The sequence below is a fragment of the Molothrus ater genome, chromosome 1 (genome assembly GCF_012460135.2).
Source record: "Molothrus ater isolate BHLD 08-10-18 breed brown headed cowbird chromosome 1, BPBGC_Mater_1.1, whole genome shotgun sequence".
In the NCBI taxonomy this organism is placed as follows: Eukaryota; Metazoa; Chordata; class Aves; order Passeriformes; family Icteridae; genus Molothrus; species Molothrus ater.
The window spans coordinates 24,730,383-24,752,661 of NC_050478.2; the positions used below are offsets into that span (position 1 = coordinate 24,730,383).

A 22,279-nucleotide genomic window follows, 5' to 3' on the forward strand; every position below is an offset into this window, starting at 1 on the left:
GGTGGTGGGTTTCCTTCTCCCCTGAGGTAAAATATTTGTGAGTAAAATTGCTTGAGGCTGCAGTAGTGAGCACTCTGGCTAGCACAGGGAACTTAGGCAATACTGTTAGGGTTGACTTGGGATGGTTATGGCAGGTTTTAAATGAGTGTGATTAGAAATATCAAATAAAGAGTAAATATTCCTGAAGTATTAATTTTTAAAGCACAAAAGCTCTATATAAAACTACACTAGAATACTATACAGAACTACTTGTAATATTATACTATGTAACATTAAAGTACTATATAATACTAATGAGGCTTTTACCAGATCTTACATAGGCATTAGGAAACCTGGATTGGTTAAAAACCTTGAACGGAAATTATACCCTTTCTGTGCAATTCTCCAATACCACATGTACTGGTTGACTCTTTCACCACAGTTAAGCAAATTTAAGTGCTGCAATGCTTTTTGCTGCTGGCCCTGGAAAAGCTCCTTCCCCTCCTACAGTTCAACTGCAGGCTTAGGCACCTACAGGTTTGGGACAGGCCCAGCAGGGGTGTTGTGGGCAGCATCACAGCCCACCTGCCCAGGAGCCAGTGGATCAGGTGTTCTGCAGGCATGTGGCATTTGTATCCAATGTGTAAGTAATTCTGGGCAAGCTGTCCAGCACAGCACCATCAGAACAGCATGCAAATGTTTAAATCTACTCTTTGTATTTCTGCAGGGACTTGAGATTGATGTCAATAGGAGGTGGCTCAGATGAAACCATGCTTTCCATCATATGCAAATACATGGACATACTTCCAAGAAAGTGACGCATCGGCACTCTTCCTTGAAAATGAAGAAAGCAAGAGCATGACTTGTGCTGCATGCTGAATGGGTACAGATCAGTAATTTTGCCATCAGAAAGCACATCAAAGTCTTTCACCATTGCCACTTTGTGCTTTCCAATGTCAAATTCTTGTTGATATGAAGCACTCTGAAAGCTTGCAGCCTCCTGCATTCCGTTTTTTCAGTTGGTGACCTAAGTTTTCCAATGACCCTTGCTAAGCACACAGAAAAAAATATGTTCTTTAATCTAGCTTTATCTACACTTCACAGCATCTAAGCTGATAATTACACAACAGAACTTCCATATGAATGGAAGCTATGTAGCTTAATCTCACTTCAGTAAAGCTTTGCTTTCAAGATGAACAATCATGGCACAAATTATTCCCTTCCATAATGAAACCCAAGAACAGTGCCTTTCCTCCCTATCTTTCACTTTTAGCAAGCAATCATTAAAATGAGCTCTGTCATCTTTGCCAAATCCATATCAATTTGTACTCCACTCTCATGGACTTTTGGTGATGGGAGTAGTGTTAAATTTTTATTTGCAGAATTCTACAAACAACTGTTTAAGTGTATCTGAAGCTTGCAGAGGCTGAACTTCAGCAGCAATGTACCATGTTGTATGCATAATTATTAAGAAAAATATTAAAATAAACACATTAATATGAAAACTGTGCATAATTACTGAAAGTCTTCCTAAAACAGCCATTTAAGCTGGAAGAGGCAGCCTGTATTATTGATTAAAAAATAAAAATTGCCCCTTAAATACAGAACCATTTCAAAAAAATACACTGGTACTCTACAGTAGAAAAAAATGTATATAAACAACACTAGCTAGGATAATACTACAGGACACTTTATTTGTAAGTTCATTGTTGGTTATTAATGGTAACACATCATACAGTATTTCTAAAAAAGTTTTTCAAAAATTGTAGATACAATTTCAATATCTAGCAAACATCCATTTTTTTGAATGTTAAACTCAGCAACGTAATAGCCTCAATGATTAGAAACTACTTGGTGAGCCAAAACTAAGTTCTCGAACCCTAATGTGACTGCACCGCCAACAAATGCATCATAATCTACTTTAATATAAAATTCAAAATATCTGCCATTGTATTTCAGACATCATGCACTGTAGATTTAGGGACTATCACTAATTGGAAAGTAAACATACTAATGGTAAAATTTCAAGTGATTCAATTGAATCATTTCAGTTTTAAATACTTTAAATATAAAGAAAACATTTGTACTGTGTCCATATTGGTTGGTCCCAATGATGAAAGGCATTTGCTTAAAAGAGTAGATGTGTAAACATGATCTGTCACATTTAAATTAAAAAATAAAAAATCCAATTTTAAGTAACTTCTTGCCAAAACACGCAGTTAAAGTTACTTGCACATTATCAGACCTAAATACAAATGTAATTTTTGGGAATACCACTATTACATTTGCTAGCTTCAGGCCAGCCTTTAAAACTCCACAGGTAAGATCTATTTAGAAAGATCAACATATTCTTTGTGCTCTTGCAACTGAAATGACTATATGCCTGAAACTGGAGCTCTAATTTAGAGCATGGCCCAGAATGAAAAGCAGAATGAAAAAGAAAGCCTTGAAATTCTGCAATTACTTCATTTTCAAATAACCACTGTTCTTTGAATTTTTTCAATCAATTCTAAAAACTATTTTCCCCTAAAAAATCCATCCCGCCATGCTAGTTGTTTCTGCATATTTACAAATAATCCCCCCAAAACAGGGGATGATGGAAAAACTCTGATACATTAAGAAAACTATATATAACTTCGCATTAATTGTTAATGCAATTTACAACAATTTCACTGTTTTATCCACAAAATGTGCCACTTTAAATCAATGTCTTCTTTAACTAAGACTACAGTTGAAATTACACAATGTAAACCAGAGGTAATAACATGCATCACCTCAGTTTAATAATCCAGTATATCACAAAAAAAACAAATAATGAAAAGAGCATCATGTAGCATAATAGCTTTGTCTGGCTTCCTCTGGAGAGTGTTCTCAGTCTGCCCATAGTTGCACCTAGAAGTCCACCCGTAGAGTCAAAATCATTTTCCTACATTTAAAAAAGAAAAAACCAAGCAAAAAAAGAGAAAAAAACATGTAACTCTGAGAGAGAAATACCCTTACAGCTCACTCAGTATAGTTTTCCCTGTTTTTTCAAAGTTTCCAAAACTAAAATTATTTTAGAGGCAAAAATTATCACCCATTTATCCAGTTCTATTATTACCCCAAGCCAAAGCAAAGTGAAAGCAAAAAGGCATTTCTGACTCTCTTGTTTTTGCTTCCTTCTTCTATTCATGAATACAATTAAATATACAAGTGTCATTTTAATGGTACTTGACATTTCCTGATTAAAAACCTATACTCATATCCAAAGCATAAAGATCTAGGTTGTGCCTTAGGAGTAATGTATTTGCATATCTTATCTTTTTGAACAGAAATACTGATACTGCTGACAAATCAGTCACATGTTACAGTCAACAATAAGCTGTCAAAATTTTAATACCAATGTTCAAACTAAAAGACAGGATGCTTTACATTATTAACTTCTAATCCTGACCCATATTTAAAGAAAGGTAGTTATTCAATACTCACCATTTCCGATAACATTTTATTCTGGTTTTTAACTTCCGTTCCAATTTCAATGGAAAGCTATAAAAACAAAACAAAACAAAAACCAAAAAGTATTAAATATGAAGAATCATATTTAATATAAGTTAATACACAGATTACAGAACCCAGTCAAAAATACATGACATGACTAGCACTTTCCCCACTGAAAGCCATACCTGGTATTTTCAAAAACCAAAATAACATACACAGTATTCTATCAATGACCCTTAGGGAAATAAGATTTTCCATCTGACTAGATGAGTCTAAAGAGTCACTGGAAGTACTCAATGCTCCTCTTCCCCTTTTCCAGAGAACGTCTTACTTGTATTATTGGATGGAATTTAAAACCTCAAGATCTAGTCAAGTCTGAAGTAGCAATTACCCATTCCTGGAACAACTGTTAAAACTGCTGGCACACAGCAGAGAGAACCATGAGCATTGGTTCGACTCCTAGTGTTGCTGGAGCTGACATGTGTAACCTGCAAACACATCTCTTTTGACAAGCTGCTGTGCTATAAACAGGAGGACTTTCTTCAGTGAACTTGTGTAGCCCTTCTCTGCTTTATGTTACAGAACAGAAGGAGGAAAGCTGCACTAGAGCCAGTCCTGAGACAGTGATCAGGGCCAGCAACAGCCTGGGCAGACAGGTCCCAGCTCAAGCCAGAAAGTGAAGTGAGGTTAGGGTTGGAATCAGGGAGGAAGGAGACCAGGCACAGCGGGAGCTGCAACAGCACAAAGGTGGGAGCCAGCTAGAAGAGCCTTGGCTTAAAGCAGCTCTGGAGGTAAACAGGGGAGAATTGACACTGAGCCTGACTGTTATTGGCTTAGCCTGACTCTTATCAGCACACTGGCCTTGAACAACCTGCTCAACTCCTGGGGTGGAGGGAAATGCACTCCAGGCCCCCATGCTTTGGATTTGCCAAAACCCATTTGTTTTCACATGTCAAAACTTGAATCTCATTATCTCGTACTGATGCATTTCAATCAAGAGTGAAACTGATTTTACATGAGGCTTCTTGGATTATGTGAAGGCTATTCCACATGCCAAGATTATCCCATTGCACTTAAAGACAGAACTACAGAAAGATCTCCTTGGGGAACCATGAACTGCTATTTTGACATACATGGATTTTGAAATGTAACATATCACAGCAGGAGACAAGAAATGAAATTTGATAACAAAGGTCAAAGCTTTTTTTTTTTTTACCCCTTAACTTGCTCCAAATTCTTATTCTAAACCTGTTTAATTTCTCTTTTGAGACTAAACCGATTTTAAGCAACAGCATTAAAGTAAAACTTCGAGTGAGTTCAGGCCAAAAAAATTCACTGGAATGTGGTTTATAAAACTTAAAGCTTTTAGGAACAAGAAATCTACACAACTTTAATCTCAGAGCTGTCTTTCAGTTAGACTTGTTTGAAAGAAGTCCTCAATCTCTGAAAGGAATCAGAATCATCAGAACACCAAACTTCTCCTTCAAAGGATATTGGCATGCTATTTCTAAGAGCTGTTTTCACATTACATATTTTTTTACTGCAACTCCCATTCCCTGTTCCCCTGTACCACTGAGAGTTAAGAAGCAGAGAAAATTGGGCGTGAAACTGAACCCAGGAAAAAGGGAAAGGTAGTGGCAAGCCATTTCAAGTCTTTTATTTCTCACTACTCTACTGATTTGATTGTCAATAAATCCATTTCCCCAAGTCGAGTCTGTTTTGCTCATTATGGTAGTTGGTGAGTGATCTCTCCCTGCCCTTATGTTGATGCATGAACCTTTCATTGTGCTTCTTCCTCCCTTGTCCATCCACCTCAGGAGGACAGAGCAGGCTTTGGCAGGCACCTGACATCCAGCCAGGTTAACACACCACAGTTTTAAATTTCTGTTTTAAACAAAGTCTGCTGCTTCCCTGACTGATATACCTGAATTTCCTGATTGTGGCGACACCACTGCGGTTAAATACGTACCGATTTAATGGCACTGACTTTTGAACGCAGACTTTCTGTTAACCTGTCGTTCTCCTCTTCATAAACGCTGTAGCCACTGTTGGTATAGCCATAGCTCCCTGCAGGTGCTCCATCACCTGCAAACACAACAGTCAGTAGGCAAGCTTCCTTCAGAACTCCTTGCATAAACATCCATCCCCTCTCCCAGAAACAGCACACAGCTGGGTGGCCTCCGCTCTGAGAGGGAGCTGTCAGTCTGACAAAGGAAAGGACTGAACACCTAAGCACTATCAAATGCCCACTTCTTAATGATACACTTCCTAACACCTCTCTTGATTCACTAAGAAGTGTTCCCAAGACTAGTTTGATTTCATGAAAATACTACTGCACAATACAAATCTGAAGCGTAGGAGTAAATCTAGGGTAGTGTCAGACACACCTGGTTTAGCCCCAAATACTTTCTAGGAGGAAGCCCCAGGACTCAGTCATACACTTCAGAGGTGTGAACATCTCCTAAGCTTTAGGGAGCAGTCACAGCACCCACGTGGTTGTAGAAGGTGACGTGGGAGTTCAAAGTTTCCTTCTAGTCATCAACATGACTGATGGCTGAAAAATGAGGCCTAAGCTGCTCAACACACTCAGCAGGAACTCTGCAAGGATTTCTCAATTTGCACCAGATTATATATGTAATAAATTTATAACAGTGGGGATTCTTGGTTTTTTACTCCCTAAACATGGCAGGAAAACAGAGAAGCACTTAAAAAAACCCCAAATGAACAATTTCTGAATTTGGGAAGGAGTTGACAGAAGAGCAACAAATTTGCCTATTCATGGGAACACGGCTCAAACTAACATGGTATTAGAATAACTGAATAACAGCACAACTAAATGGGGCAATACTATTTACAAGAGCATGTAGTGACAGGAGAAGGGAAATGGGTTTAAATTGAAAGACAATACGTTTAAATGCAGTATTAGAAAAGAATGCTTTACTGCGAGGGTGGTGAGGCACTGGAACAGGCTGCCCAAAGAAGTTGTGGATGGCCCCCCATCCCTGGAAGTGTTTGTTCAAAGCCAGGTTGGATGGGCCTCTGAGCAACCTGGTCTAGAAGAAGGTGGCACGGCATGGAGAGTGGACCTAGATGGTCTCTGAAGTCACTTCCAAACCAAATCCTATGACAAACACAAACCTGTCGCTGCTCGGTAAATCCAGCTGGGCCAGAAGGAGAGGCAGAGACAGGGCTGACGGCCTTTCCCCGCCAAGCTCCCGAGCCCTGCCACCACCCTGCATCCAGGGCACAGCTCCCCTCACGCCTCCTGCGCCCCCAGCCCTGACAGGGGCCGGGCCCTGCCCGTGTCGAAGCCCGGCCCGGCCCCGCCGCAGCGCTTACCCAGCCCCGCGCGCCTCATGGCTCTGCCCTAAGCTGCCGCGGGAGGAGCGGGATGAGGGGCAGGAGGAGGAAGAGGAGGATGAGGAGGAGGCCGGAGCGCCGCAGGGACGCGGCGGCTTTGGCGCGGCGGCCGCGGACCCTTCAGCCGCGAGCGCCACGACAGCGCTGCGCGCGCGGCCCGCTGGGAGCGCGCCCGGGGCGCGACGGGGCCGCGCGGGGGCTGCTGGGGGCTGTAGTCCTGGTCTAGGACCGCAACAGAATGCCAAGAAAATTAAAATTAAGTGCTGACAGGAGCTTTTAACTGCTTTTTTCCCCCCTCTACTGTTTATTTAAAAGCATACAGAAACTTAGACAGGAAACTTGAAGATAAAATTATTATTGAATGTGATTTAAATTTTGTTTTCAAAGATAATTTCTCCTTCATTCATTAACCCCTTGCAATGCTTTAGCACATATGGGTTTTTTCTGCTTATATGAAGGATGTGACTCACTGAATTGAATTTATTTGCCAGGATGATACCAGAAGGATTTATCAGTACTCCAATGTAAAGAAAACACCACTGAGTCCATTCAGAATTTGCTATTTCAGGGGTGGTGTCCACTGGACTAAAGAAGCTGAACTGCCTTTCCAGCTACAACAGGCTGCCTTTTCATTAATTGCTCTGGTGTTTGTCTTCTGGTATGAACTGGGACCCTCAGTACTGGACCAGCACCTACTTGCATTGTACAAAGTATTTAAACACAGAGCACAGCTCCTTTTTCAGGGATCTTGCACTACATCAGGAGCCTTCACCCAGGTAGGCAGAGTTGTAGAAGGAAGAGTAAAATAGTTCTGGTCAATATGAAGGCCCATGGCATCCTGCTGACCTCCTGTGTAATTCACAGAATCACAGAAATTCTAGGTTGGAAGAGACCTTTAAGATCATCGAGTCCAACCCATGTTCTAATACCTCAACTAGATCATGGCACAAAGTGCCACATCCAGTCTTTTTTTAAACTCTTCGAGGGATGGTGACTCCACGACCTCCCTGGGTAGATGATTCCAGTATTTGACTACTCTTTCTGTAAAATACTTCCTCCTTATTTCTAGCTTGCATCTCCCTTGGCGCAGCTTGAGACTGTGTCCTCTTGTTCTGTCTGTTGTTGCCCGGAGAAAGAGACCGACCCCCAGCTCACCACAGTCACCCTTCAGGAAGTTGAAGAGGGTGATAAGGTCACCCCTGAGTCTCCTTTTCTCCAGGCTGAACAACCCCAGCTCCCTCAGTCGCTCTTCGTATGGCTTGTGTTCCAAGCCCCTCACCAGCCTCGTTGCTCTCCTTTGGACACGCTCAAGCACCTCAACGTCCCTCCTAAAGTGAGGGGCCCAGAATTGGACGCAATACTCAAGGTGTGGCCTCACCAGTGCTGAGTACAGGGGAAGAATGACCTCCCTGCTCCTGCTGGCCACACCGTTCATGATACTGGCCAGGATGCCATTGGCCTTTTTGGCCACCTGGGCACACTGCTGGCTCATGTTCAGCCGACTGTCAACCAGCACCCCCAGGTCCCTTTCCTCCTGAGCACTGTCCAGCCACACCATCCCCAGCCTATAACGTTGCAGGGGGTTATTGTGGCCAAAGTGCAGGACTCGGCACTTGGATTTATTGAACTTCATCCCATTGGATTCTGCCCATCCCTCCAACCGTTCCAAGTCCCTCTGCAAAGCCCTACGTCCTTCTAACAGATCCACACACGCTCCCAGCTTAGTGTCATCTGCAAATTTGCTAATAAAGGACTCTAAACCCTCATCCATGTCATCAATAAAAACATTAAACAGAACTGGCCCCAGCACAGAACCCTGAGGAACACCACTGGTGACTGGCTGCCAGCTGGATGCAGCACCATTCACCAACACTCTCTGGGCCCGGCCATCCAGCCAGTTCCTGACCCAGCACAGAGCACTCCTGTCCAAGCCACGGGCTGCCAGCTTGTCTAGGAGTATGCTGTGGGAGACAGTGTCAAAGGCCTTGCTGAAATCCAAGTAAACATCTACAGCCTTACCTGCATCGACTAGGCGGGTTACCAGGTCATAAAAGGTGACCAGGTTGGTTAAACATGACCTACCCCTCCTAAACCCATGCTGGCTGGGTCTGATACCCTGGCCATCCTGTAAATTTTGCGTGATGGCACTTAATATAAACTGTTCCATTATTTTACCAGGTACTGAGGTCAGACTGACTGGTCTATAATTACCAGGATCTTCCTTTGCACCCTTTTTGTGAATGGGTATCACATTGGCCAGCTTCCAGTCATCCGGAACCTCGCCAGTAATTGCTGTAAGACACCCCAAGTCTCCAGTGAATAAACCCACAAATACTTGCAGCGTATCTTTTCTCTCCCTTTGTGGAAGTGCATTTGAGACCTTACTCTCATATCTGTCCAAGTTCTGGACAGATGTTGAGAAGCCTATATATTTCCTTCTCTGTCACCTCTGGACACCTGTGTCTCAAAGAACATTGCAAAGAGTAAAGTTAGTTAATGCAGAAAATGACTATTTATTTAATTATTGATAATTTAAGCAGTTTATCCAAAATTTCAAGTACAGCATCATTTGCTCATCTAAAACAGAAGAGAAGGCCAAGGAGAAGAAATAAGCTGCAAAGCTGTCCCCTGTAGTGCTCACTGTGAAGTTAATCTCCATGGGATTCTGTCTGGAGCTCAGCAATTCTTACAGGAATTTGCTAGCTACCAATTATTGATAACCTGAGACTTGATTTACAGCAGTTCAGGGAAATGCATCAGTTGTCTCAAAGATGGGAAAAGTGCTATTACCAGATTGAAGCTCAAAGATGGAGACCTTTGAGGTAAAACCATCTGAAGTTCACAGGCAGGCCCATTTTTTACCTTGCTGGGGCAAAGAGGTCTCTTAAAGGATTTCATGCTTAGAGCAGCAAAATCTAGATGTTGAAAATATACAGAAAATTAACAGATTCTGAGAAAACCTTCTTCCTGAGTGCTTCAGATTTGAACTAGGGCTCTGTTAGGAGCAATGTACTCATCATCAGAATTTTTGAAGAAGGGCTAGTGTGACAGTCTATACAACAAGTAATCAGAGAGTTAAAACTGAAGGTTTAAGAGGCAGTAGGAAGGAGGCATTTTTGTCTTCATACACAATCCAAGAAAATTATTGCATTTGGTGACGTTGCTGTATGAAAATATTTGTCTTTACAGTATTTGCATATTATATGTCACCTTTTTCTTTCCCATATGACTCATCTTCCATTTTTCAGTAAACATGGGTTTATACATAACTAGGTAAAATGTATATCTCTTGACAAGGACCGTAGTTATTCATATTAAGGGACTCATTTTTCATTTTCACTTACATTTTCTGCAAAATAAATTCCCAATTAACCACATGTAATGTGTTCAGAACTCATAGTGTAAAGTCATATAATCTCCTTGTGATGTTGTGAAATAACATCTTGAGTCTATATGCAATTTACAAATACCACATTTATTCTACAGTTTTTTACAGCAAAGCATGAAAATGATAGTGACATGATTAATGTTTCAAATCTATTTTAGTCATACTGAATTTATGGTTTTTCATACACTGGAAGTACCTCATAGGAAAGTTAGTTCATTCTGTAGATCTGCCATTACAATAAGGAAATCAGGATTACATTCTGCAGCAGAGGCTGCACACAGAGGTCAACTGGATGTCATTAATATGTTTATGTTGCATTTCCATGGAACAGCTTGTATTCATGTTAATGATTTCACAGAACACATCTGTGACATAAATACAGTTTTTCTGTCAAAACTGTACTGCTTATTAACTGTACTGCTGCTGCCTTTCTCCCTGGCAGCTCCCTGCATGGAGACATGCCCTAGGCTCCTCAGCCTTGCAACCCAGCTGTGCATGGGCAGCCGGCAGCTGTGGCTGCAGCTGTTCCGTGGCATCTGCAGGTCTTCCTGCCAGGAAGCCTGAGTGAGTAGTCAGCAAGTGGTTTGAAATGAGTGACTCATCAATGTTTGGTTTGCCAGGGACAATATACAGGAAGAAAAATCACCTTAAAAAAATTAAATAAAGCCCACAGCTTACCTATCTTGTCAATGCTTTTACAATCTTTTAACAGTAGCCTGCTGCAGGTGTGTCATTGTCAGAGACCCTGCTGAGGTGATGTGTATGTCAGCCTCCTTTCCCCAAAATATTAGTGAACTATTTACTTTTTAAAAAACCTAAAATTATGTCTTTTGTAGGAGAAGCATTCCACATGTCCTACCAGCTGTCCTGTCACTGCTACAATTTTTGCTGACTTTACTGACTCTTTACTGACTTCTACTGGTTCTCTTTACTGACTCAAATTAAACTAGATGAATACATTTATATAGCAAACAGCCTACAGATTATATTAGATTATATTAGTGGATTACTCCATGACTCCACTGCAAAAGCAATAAAAAGGAAAAAGTCCCAAAACCACAGGGAATCTGATTCAAACGTGCTCTAAAATCAGTCTTCCAATACACGGCTGAAAGCCCATGGCTTTTACTAGCATGATATAATAATGACATGACTTTAATCAAATTATTAAATAAATAACAAGAATTTCAGTGATTTTACATGTTTAAAAACAGGTTTTTAAAGTCTTCATTATTAACTTGCTACTTTCAACAATTATGGATTGTGAAAACAGCCTGACTAGTCACAGGCATCATTAGCAAGTTGAAAAGCAGATGCCACACAATATAATGTTTAGTATCAAATATTTCAATCAACGTTTTGTTAAGCAGTTATCTTCAATTATTTAAAAAAACACTTGCTAGTTAAATCTTGATCCATTGTGCAATTAAGTAACAGCTGACATTTCTAAATGAAACTAAAACATTATTTACAAAGAAGCAGCACAAAACAATATACTAATTTAGTTAACCTCAGTATTTTCAAAAAGGAGTAATGTCAGCATCATTCATCAGTATCCTTGTCAATTAATATCCTAGTTTGTTCTAAGACTATTAGGCAAAAGAGAACTCTGAAAATGCTTCTGTTCCAACAAACCCAGTCAAATCATTCAGGACTTTGCTCCCATGTTGTAAAGCTGACAAAACTGATAGTTGGCTTAGTATGTCACGAGCCTTGTTCTTCCTGGTTGTATTCTCCAAATAATGCTGTCAAGAAAACCAAAAACTGCGTAAAACCACACCTTCTGTAAGACTTTAAATGGCTGAAGGAGTCTGATGCTCATTGCCACCCAGATTGTCAAGCAAAGAATTAACCATCCAAGTCACCAGAGGAACAGTACATCCAGTGGTCACAAATTCTTTAATCATGAAACCATATGTAAATCACTGCAAGTACCAACAAACCTCTTGGTGTCACCCATCATGATGATTCAAAACTTTATTCAATACTGCCAAAGAGAACAATGGCTGTTTCTGCTCTAAAAAAAATTCCATCATAGTTGGCACCTTCCCTCTGGAATAAGGTTTGGACTCATTTAATCTTATTTTGTATTCTAATAATTTTTTTATGATGTTATCTTAATAAGACAGTTATCAAGTATCTGCCCAAACAGCCTTTTTTGTCTTTAGAAGATAATCAAGAAGATATCTACCTTGTAAATATTCTGAGAACTCTTGTAATCTTTTATAAAACCATGTTCCTGGGAATCGGAGGAGCTTCCTTGAATATATGTAATTGTATTTATCCCTGCCTAGCCATCCTAAGCCTTTCCATACACAAGGTCAAATGATCATTAACACTTTGTAGCTATAAAGACTTCCTATCTCATAACTTTGCATATGAGTATGATTACAGGTTGAAAAATCACATAAACCTATTATAACATTTTTCAACTCAGTAAATATGCTTGGGGCAAAATTTCCTGTTTGTATTTATATAAAGAAGTGATGGAACACTTTCCACACAATTTTCTTGTTCCTGATTTCAGTACCATCTCCATTTTACAGTCATAGTAGAGGTCCCTCAGGAAGCTTGGTTTTTCAGACATATATCAGCAGCAAAGAACCACCTGGGGGAAAGAGAAACAATATCTGTAGTTGCATCAGCAGAAAGTGTCTAGTGAGAAAATATGGTATTTTTCACCTTTACAACACTTTTAAAATTTGTTAGCAGTGAAGGCATCTTTCTTCTCACTTTGATATAAGTTGCATTAGGCAAGAATTGAGCTTTATATTACCTCATACAGCATATAATTTAATTATTACCTAGTTGCAAAGTACCGTGATTATTCTTATTTTCTCCTTCAGTTGGTTTTTAGTATCGTAAACTGCTCTGGCTCCTGTTTGATTCTACAGGGAACACACCCAGAAATCTCTGATGTATTTTTATTAATTTCTTGTCAGTGCTGTTAAATTACATCAAAATAAAGAAGAGAGGTTATGGACACAGCTGCTGTCTCCCTCCTAAATTTCGTTACGTAAGGCTAGAATCAAAATTTACTGAAGTCATGGAGAATTTTTGTATTGACTTTGGATCAGGCTATAAATTTTTATTATAAAAACACCTCTGCTGATTATTTATCTCCCAAGTAGTGTATGCTGTGTAATCTATGAATAATTCCAGTCATGATTTCTTTCTCTAATATTAAGGTACCATTTCTGATGTCAGCTTTGACTGGGTAATAATATCAGCTGAGTGAGTGATAAGAATTCAGAGCCATGGCAGAAGCCTGAGCATTAATAACTGTAATGTCTAAAGAGGGGGACTAATACATTTAAAATAAAAAGTGGAAGTGAAAGTAATTTTTCATTTCAGTAGAAAAAATTAATAGAGTACACAGTCCCAATCCTCCATAAGATGCAATTAAATAATAATTTGATGATTTGTGTTATGTTTATTTTGACCTTTCAAATATGTGGGAAAGACTTTCACCAGTTAAAACAGAGAATTCAATAAAAACAGAGACTTTGAGCAGATGAGTTTCAGTGAAGGGTGTGCTCTTTTGCAGACTTGCAGAGCATTTTCCTGCAGGATATTTTTCAAGACAAATGGAGCAGACATCATGCTTGTTTGTTTGTCCAGCAAGGCAGAACTTAGAACGTGAATAAAGATTCCTGGATATTGGAGCTAGCTTTGTTCTACCTTTGTGCTTGGCCACTGAAGAATTACTTAAGAAGGAAAAAACAAACCATTATGTACTTCCTCCCTAAGAGAACTCTCTTTAGTCTTCTTATGAGTCAACAAAGCATGCACAAACCAATTTATTTGATGATTAATTAGAGAAGCTAGTGCCTGAACATAAATCTGCAAAAGCCCTTGCAAGCCACCTGTTTTTCAGAAAGACCATTATAAGCAAATTGCCCAATTAAAGCACCTTTATAAAGATCATTTTCTTAGACTGCTGCATGGACTGCAGCAGCTGGGTTAATTACCTGGACAGAGCACAGTGCTAATGGGACGATGTGGCTTCCTGTCCCATGATGGCTCATTCTGAGTTTTCTTGTGTGTTTCTGCATTGCACTACTCTGGGCCACAAGAATACATATTTAATTTCTGTATTGTTTGCTTGATGCAGTGTAGCAAACTGGAAGAAAGTGTAACATTTTTCTCCACAAAGATGCGTCAATGCACTTCTAAGAAAAAGCTATTTTAACTTACTGAAAATCTGAACACAATATCTAATGAAACACAACTTCTAATGAAACACAACTTCTAATAAAACTAAAAAAAAAAAAAGCTATTTTAACTTACTGAAAATCTGAACACAGTATCTAATGAAACACAACTTCTAATGAAACTAAAAAAAAAAGCATCATTTTTTATGGCATGGGGTCAAAGAGTGAAGTAATTATAGTGCAGAAAGAATCACTATGTTTTAGAATGAAAAGTCATAGGTTCCCTTCAGAGTTTTCTGTAAATGTAGCTAAAATCAAACTTACGTTATATTTTATGCTACACCCATGAAGAAAGAGTCCCTCTCCTGCAGACCATTCACCAACAGTATTTACTTGAAAATAACTTGAAAAGTCATTGTCACTTGTCAAAAGTGTGATCAAAAAGGACATTTTTTTTATGAGTTCAAATTAAATTATATTATGCACATCTATGCCATAACATGCAAACCATCTACATTGACACCAGTACTCAGAAACCCGTACTTGGACAATAACCGCTACCCTCTGTCACTTTAGGGACCATGTTAGGCAAAAGGTCTGGATATAGGGTAAAAGGTTTCTACCCCATTTACTGCCAGTTCAAGTGCACAAAACCTGCATCCTATTGTGAATGGCTTCTGTTCCATCAGCTGGTGCTTTGCTGGTGGACCAGGAAATCCAGTGGTGGGTTGCTCCTTGGTTCAAGGTCCATCAGCTGGTGCTTTGTTATGGATTGGGTCCTGGCTTACAGCTCAAAGTCTGCTGGACTGCTCTTTTGTCTTTTACTCTCAGTGCTGGCCTTGTCCTGCTGGAACTCCATTCCCTGCTGTTTGACATGTGACAAATTAAGCTCAACTCTTAAATACTTTTTCCTTCCCTTTTATGCTTTGCTAAGGAGACCTTATTCAGTTTGTCAATCCTAGTCAACACCATTTGATATCCCTGCTGCTCAGAAAATCCTTGAGTAATCTGTATTTCTTCATAGCCGAGTAAATATGGCTTGGTATTTTTAAATCCTTTTACCTAGAATCGAACTATTTCACTGGACCCTCTTATCTAAATCTCTTCCCTGAAATTCTGAATCAGGGGAAAGAATCAGGCTGGTGGTTTCTAGAGAATATATTTTCCTGGAAGGGTTCAGGAAGGATGGAGAGGACACTAGACATAACAAATTCCACTCAGAGTGATGTTTCTGAGTTGACTCCAAATGCTAATTTTGTACTTCGGTTGGAAATTCCCAGAGTTAAAATACAAATGTTAGTTTACTAGAGCGATGTTGAATGTCTATATACTCCACTGGTGTAAAAGAAAATGTAGACAGCATATCTGAATTTCACACTCATGAATCTTTAGTTATAAAGATAATTTTTCTTTAAAGGAGATTACTAGGATAACCTCACTCATTAAAATAAAAGTTGTTATTCAATATGACTGTCTTCTAAGTTTTGTATTCCATGTATGTGTAAAAGCTATGCTTTAGGAATTACTAAATGAAGTATATTTGAATCTAACCCCGTTAGAATCCCTATTTCCTGACAGGATACATGGTCATGGATCTGGCTTCAAAAGTTCTTCCGATGGCTTCCTGCTCACTGGTGTCAGCAGTATAAACTTTAGACCACATTCCTCTTTCGCAGGTCAGCATAGATCACAGACCACAGCAAAAGTAGGGATGATTCTGGCCCCACAATCATGTTTTACAAGATGCAGTTTTCTGTATCTTGACAAATCATGACCAACTACAATGTGACTGACTGTCTATAAATTACAGAATATCTTGTGTTAAAAGGGTCAGGTCCTACAAGGACAAGGATTCCCAAGAATTGCACCACATGCCTGAGAACATTGTCCAAATGCATTGTCCAAATTGCTTCAGGCCTTTTCCAGAGACTACAGTTCCTACGAAATTAGTAACAGAAAGAAACCTGGAAAAAACAGCAAAACTAGATAGCAAAAAAGACAGGTCTGAGGCACCGGGTTCTTGTGCCTAGCATTTGCTTGGCACATACAGGCCAGCTCATCCTGTCCCAGATGTCAGACTGGAGGACTGGAGCCAGTGCTGGTGTGCAGTTTGATGTAAGTGTGACATATGCAGTGTGTGTCATGTGTGTGCAAGGCACCGTGCGTGTGCACATGGCACAGAATGCACCTCTCTCGGATGTGATTCATGCTCTTCATTAATCACAGGAAACACAAGATATCCTGGGCCAAGTCTCCAAGAAAATCTTGGTGACCTGCCAGGAGAGCAGGTCGGGCTCTAATTCTACATTTGTGCCTCCTAACATGGTGGTACATGAGAAGTGAGACTCAGTGTGTGCTCCCATGCTGCTTCTGGGAAAGGGGCAGTATTTCCTCATTTCTCTTGCAGCACAAAGTGCAAGAGACAGCTCAGAAAATGTTCCTAGAAAGTGATATGCAGGATGGAGAGGGAGGATGATTGGATTCTAAGTTTGAAAAATAAATTCTGGGATGGAGCCAAAAACATCCCTGTTCCTCTTTTTCCCTGTCAGTAGAATATTAATTTCTTGCCAACAATGTTAAGAGGTTTATTTAATAATTTTTACTAATACACTCTAATGTCTTGAAATGGGGCTTAGGAAAGAAAAAAGTGTTATTCATTGTCAGTAAGAGAATAATGTCCACTATTTGTGTTGCAGCAGAAACAATTACCTGATCTATCATGGAGATTACATAGGGAGACATAATTCATTCCTCAGAGTCAGTGGGAGAGGAATGACCCCTTTTTGCATTACAATAGAGCAAGATGATATGGTTCATCTTGTATGTTTTATAGAAAGGCACGACAGCTCTCCTAGATGCCTTATAACTCTTGTGATCCCTGGAGTATTTTATCCTACTGTGAGCATTAAATTTATGCCTCATTTTAGCAACAAGGAAGCCATTTGAAGGAAAGACATATAGAAGTGCAAGCTGAATAGAAATACATGAATATAACAGTATATAAAATATATATTTTATATGTCTTTGTAATAAAGTAGAATTTTTTTTGCTAGAAATAATGTACATTTGATAAAAGAAGCTATATGATCTGTTTTAATGTTGTTGCACTGTAATTTCCAGTTTAATGAAAAAGACACAGAATGTGTCTTTTTCATAAAACTGGAAATTATAGTGCAACAACATTAAAAAACAGAAGTCTGCAAAATCATGTTCACACACATCACCAAACAGCCATATACAAAAAGCTTTTCTGTGAGACTCTTTAAGGTCATGTTTTATTATGGAATAGATACAAATTCTGTGTGTGCACTTACTGGTAATAAGAATCTATTCTCAGGAATCACATAATTTATGGAGCAAAAGGTCATTTTAGAAATTATAAAGAAATATTTGATATCAATCACCCTTTAACAAATTCATAAGGATTTTTGAAAATTTAGATGACGACAGTTAAAAATAAGCAGATTTGTTCTATTGTATACTATGAATTTATTTTTTCAAAGCTTTTTTCTGATCTTCCCTGCATTGCCCACCTAGTGATTGTCACAAAGAAGAAATTCATCTCTCCCTTATGGCACTACCAGCAGGGAGGGAAGCAGCCAGCAGCATTCAGAGGGATCCCTGCACCCTGATGTGCTGACAGGTGCAGCGGTTTCTACAGGAGGAGAACTGAAGACAGAAGAGCTGCACATTTCTCTGCTGTTTCAGATTGAGCATCAGCTGCTCAGGCATCCATGGTGAGGGTGCTGGGATGAGCAAACCTGTTGTGTCTACTTTGGGCCATGTCAGGCAGGAGCCTTGGTGCTGATCCCAAGGAACAGAGAGAGAAGGAAGGGACCTCAGGAGCTGCCTGGTGTGTAGTCTACTCCAAGCTTTCCTGTGAGCAATGAAGGCAATGAAATATTTCTCTTCTGTTTTGGTTTTGTTGTTATAAAGCTTAAGAACTTGCAAAACACCTGTCCCTCCACTAGTGTGTTATTAGGGTCTTGTTCACTGGTCAGGTGTCTGCAGGACACTTGTGGGAATTCAACACAATAAGGCCAGAAGTCTGTTCAAATACGACAGCAATTACCTAGGGCTCGTGTTCAAATGGATTCAGGGACAGAATGCAGTGTCACCAGGGGACTCCTGGGATAAGACTCCTCTCCTGGAGAACTGATGGGGAAGAGGGGAACGAGACCTCCTTAGACTAGAAGAAAATATGTGGAGGGGTAGAAATTAAAGCCTTGTGCATGGTTAGTAAAAATACAAAAGCAAGGAAGTTATGCTGTGTAGGAGATGTTCTGAGGGAGCTGAGATATTCAACTCTCCCTACCCAGCAGAATTCTCATAAGATGTTGAATCTTGTTGGACACTCACATGTAAAGGATGTGAATATTGTAGGCAGCTGAAAATGAGAGTATGTTCCTTTAGGGGTGACTTTTGTTAAGAGTTTAATTAGATGAGTTTTTACATCTTAACTTTGATGTTCTTTGATGAACCGGTTTGTACAAAACTGGTTTTCAGGCATCTCTTATGAGCTTTGATAGTAATCAGTTCTAGCCAAGGCTTTTAAAATAGTCCAACTCACTGCCTTCAATTATTTAAGAGCTCTTTTGTTTTCTTAAGACTCTGGAGAATATTACCTTGAAGTCAAATAAAACTGTTTACACATACTGTGAACCATCAGCAAAACAATTAAACTTCTTTCTAGGGGACCATAACACACCAACAGTTAAGATTTTATTTAATGGAATACTAACGAGGATTTTAAATGACATTTAATGGATTTGAGAAGATTATTTTCTTTCCACAGCTGAATTATTAGTAGGTTTGTACTGAGTTGCAGGGTATCATTATTATTTTTACATCAGTGATGGCTTTCTAACCTCAATTAGCAGGAGATCAGAAGCCACACTCTGAATCTTTCACTGAAATGCAGTTGTCAGCTATGTAAATGACTTTATAAATATGTCCCAAAAATGGAAATGGTTTATGCAAATTAACCTGAACCACAGTGTACAGGATTGGAAGTACAAGAAATAACTCAGTGGTTTTGGGAAGCATTGAAAAGCATGACTCGGAGAATCAGCTGAGTTCCACCAGAGGCAGGAAAGGAGACCTCACTAACATTTTCAGGAGTGCCAAGGATGGAGGACATCTCTTCTGCTCACCCTCTTTTCTTGTAAAGTTTTTTTTTTCATTCTCAGAGCATTTCCTCTCATGTAAAAAGAATCATACTTTTTAATATATCCTCAATGATTGGAAAAACCCTACTACAAATGGAAATAGATTTAAAATTAATACCATTAATGCTCCTTAGTGGTAGCTGGTTCTTACAAAGATTTGGAAAGAAATATAAAAATCCTCGAAGCCTTTCACTTTGAATTATTTGAAAACTCGTAGACTGGCAAAAAGAAATGTAAATTTTTTCCTTCCTTCAGAACTCCTGAATATTTGCTAAAATTTGCTATTTTATCCATTTTATTAAAGGCTTCTCAAGAGCATCTGCTCTGAATTTGCTTTAGTCATTGATTATTAATTTCTCACATACTGTCATGTGAGATGTTATTACTCAATGTCTTTCAGTAGGTTTAACTCAGTAAAATCTGCAATTGCTGCTCCTTAAACAGTTTTTATTTAGACTGTGTTTATACAGCTTGGGTAGAATTTCTTATCCAAAAGGTATTAAGACCTTAAAGAGCACAGAATTTTGATCCTGAAACTAAAAAATAGCTGAAAGAAGATCCGAAAGAAGATCCAAAAGAGGATCAGAAAGATGTCTGATGTGAAGCAAATTCAGGTGTTAGGTTTTAGCTTGTACATATGTAATAGCATAGATGAAAAGATTCACTGTCCTCAATTCCAGCAGACACATTTCTCTTCTGTGAGGAATAGGGGACTCTTTCCTAGATGCTTTCTTGAAAGATTTAGTCATTCTTTTAAACTATTTATTCAGAAAAGCTGAGAACTTCGTTAAATGAGTTATAGTTTCTGTCAAGGTACATAAAAATAGCAAACCATAGCTAGTTTAGAAGTTGGCAATTACAGTAGACCTGTTAGGCCAGTGCTGCTTAATAGATATTAGTTCATAAAATATTTATCTTCTAACTTTTTTTGTGAGCATTTTAAAGAAGTTATCAGTTCACTGTTAAAATGTCATGTTGATGCATTCCTTATCTTCAATATGAAAAGTTTCCAGATAAGCCGAGATATTGCATCAATTACTACAAACTATTTGTAATGTTAAATTTGCCTGAGTATCAAAAATTGGAAGGGACCTCTGGAGGTGAACTGGTCCAACCCCATGCTCAAACAGACTCACAGCCAGAAAACTGCCAGGACAATGTCCAGAAGGGTTTTGAATGTCTTCAAGGATGGGGATAATGTATTGATTATCTTATGCCTCTTAATGACTCTTACAAGCACTCTGAAAGCAGGCTTAGCATTTTTGAGAAAGCCTCAAGACACTTTTGCCTACTTGAGAGCTGTGAAATACACAGTGATTACACTGCTGTACAGAGAGCTTACCTGAGAGTCTGGGCTGAGATCCCTGGAATCTCAAATGAACACACTGGAATGGTGCAGTTATGTCTGAAGTTGAATATTTGCCTCCTGCTGTGTTTCATATGTTTCACTGGGGGAAATCTACTGAGGAATTTCATAAGCAGTTCTATTTTTTATTTGAGTTTTCAATTGTATTTCCAGTCCAGCCTTTTTATCAAACACACAGCAGTTTGCTGACAGAATTCACTGCTTCATTTCAAATGCTCCACTTATCACCTGGTTTCTGCTGGATGCTTTATCTATTTTTTAGAAAACACTTAATCTGAGATACCAAACAGCTTTCTTAATACTGAGTATGTATTAGTCAATATGGCAACAAATAGAAAGCTTGCACACATCTATTACACCAGACAAATACAGCAATCAAAACTTATTTAGCAGCAATTTCTGATAGCATCAAGAAATAACACTGATTGTAGGGCAGAGGATTTCTTCAATGTGAAGAAATAAATAGCCCTTAATATACAGTTCTTTTGTATGTAGTTTATTTGTTGCTTTTCATAAACTATGCCAGTTGAGTTTGTCATTTAATAATGGCACATGGAGAGGGGAAGACAAGCTGTTAGGCTGTTTGTTTCTTAGCACAGAATTAGAGCACCTTTTCTTTCATTTAACAGATTTGGACCTTTTATACTGTGTGTATAGTATCCTAGCAGGGGTGTGTCTGTTACATCTCCCATAAACAATTGTTTTATTGCCATCTGCTAACTCACAAAGATCCACATGGTCAGTGGAAGTGTTAGAAGTAAAAATCTTGCTGAAAACTTACAATCACATTTTTTCACATGCCTCCTATGAAATAAACTGGCAGAACTGGTGCAGTACCCCCCAGTCCAAAGATCAGGGAGTGAGGTGGAATATCCTGTAGTTGTGTCAGCACTCACCATCAAATTTAACTTATTAAGGGCTATGCTCTCAGTTAGTTATGAGTATACTGGCCTTTGGATTTGCACAAGTGTAATCTCTTGAGCTCTCACACACAATCAGAAGTGACAGCTAAGTGCTGCAGAATGACTCACACAAAGCAGGAGAAGGCAATGCTGGACCCTGCAGCAGCAGTGAGGGTGCAACAGTGACTGCACAGGAATCACAGAGGAGGCTCTGGGAGCACTTCCTGTGCTCAGAAACAAAAGGGTTGCTTGTATTCCCATAGCTGTGACCTATACATTCAAGCAGTCTGCAAACCAACATATGCACAGCCGTATGTCCAGCCAGGGAAAAGAGTTGCTGGGGCTGTTGTCAGGTCACTTATGAAAAATTAAGGGCTATAATTTATTTTGACAAATACATTTAAAATGAGGAAAAAGCCCCAAACTGGTACTTGCATAAGGAATATTTGAATTCTATTAATAATATTCTGAAGGAGTTTTATGAA

At 39.2% G+C, this 22,279-nt stretch overlaps 2 protein-coding genes across 4 annotated transcripts in view; one reads left to right on the top strand and one right to left on the bottom strand.

The window, feature by feature from the left end:
- LOC118701286 (probable acyl-CoA dehydrogenase 6) overlaps positions 1 to 1,484 on the top strand; it is a 75,920-nt gene extending 74,436 nt beyond the window's left edge. For all 3 annotated transcript variants that reach the window (XM_036405926.2, XM_036405933.2, XM_036405920.2), the window contains exon 9: positions 707 to 1,484. In XM_036405926.2, the coding sequence (XP_036261819.1) occupies positions 707 to 797 (91 nt within the window). In that variant the 3' untranslated portion in view covers positions 798 to 1,484. The remainder of the gene's footprint in view (positions 1 to 706) is intronic.
- Positions 1,485 to 1,648: 164 nt separating this feature from the next.
- On the bottom strand, positions 1,649 to 6,956 carry BET1 (Bet1 golgi vesicular membrane trafficking protein). Its single transcript, XM_036405942.1, has 4 exons — positions 6,796 to 6,956; positions 5,426 to 5,541; positions 3,448 to 3,504; positions 1,649 to 2,905 (listed from the first exon to the last, which is right to left on the bottom strand). Exons 1-4 carry the CDS (start codon positions 6,812 to 6,814, stop codon positions 2,750 to 2,752), a joined length of 348 nt encoding a protein of 115 aa, XP_036261835.1. The 5' UTR covers positions 6,815 to 6,956; the 3' UTR covers positions 1,649 to 2,749.
- Positions 6,957 to 22,279: the final 15,323 nt, after the last annotated feature.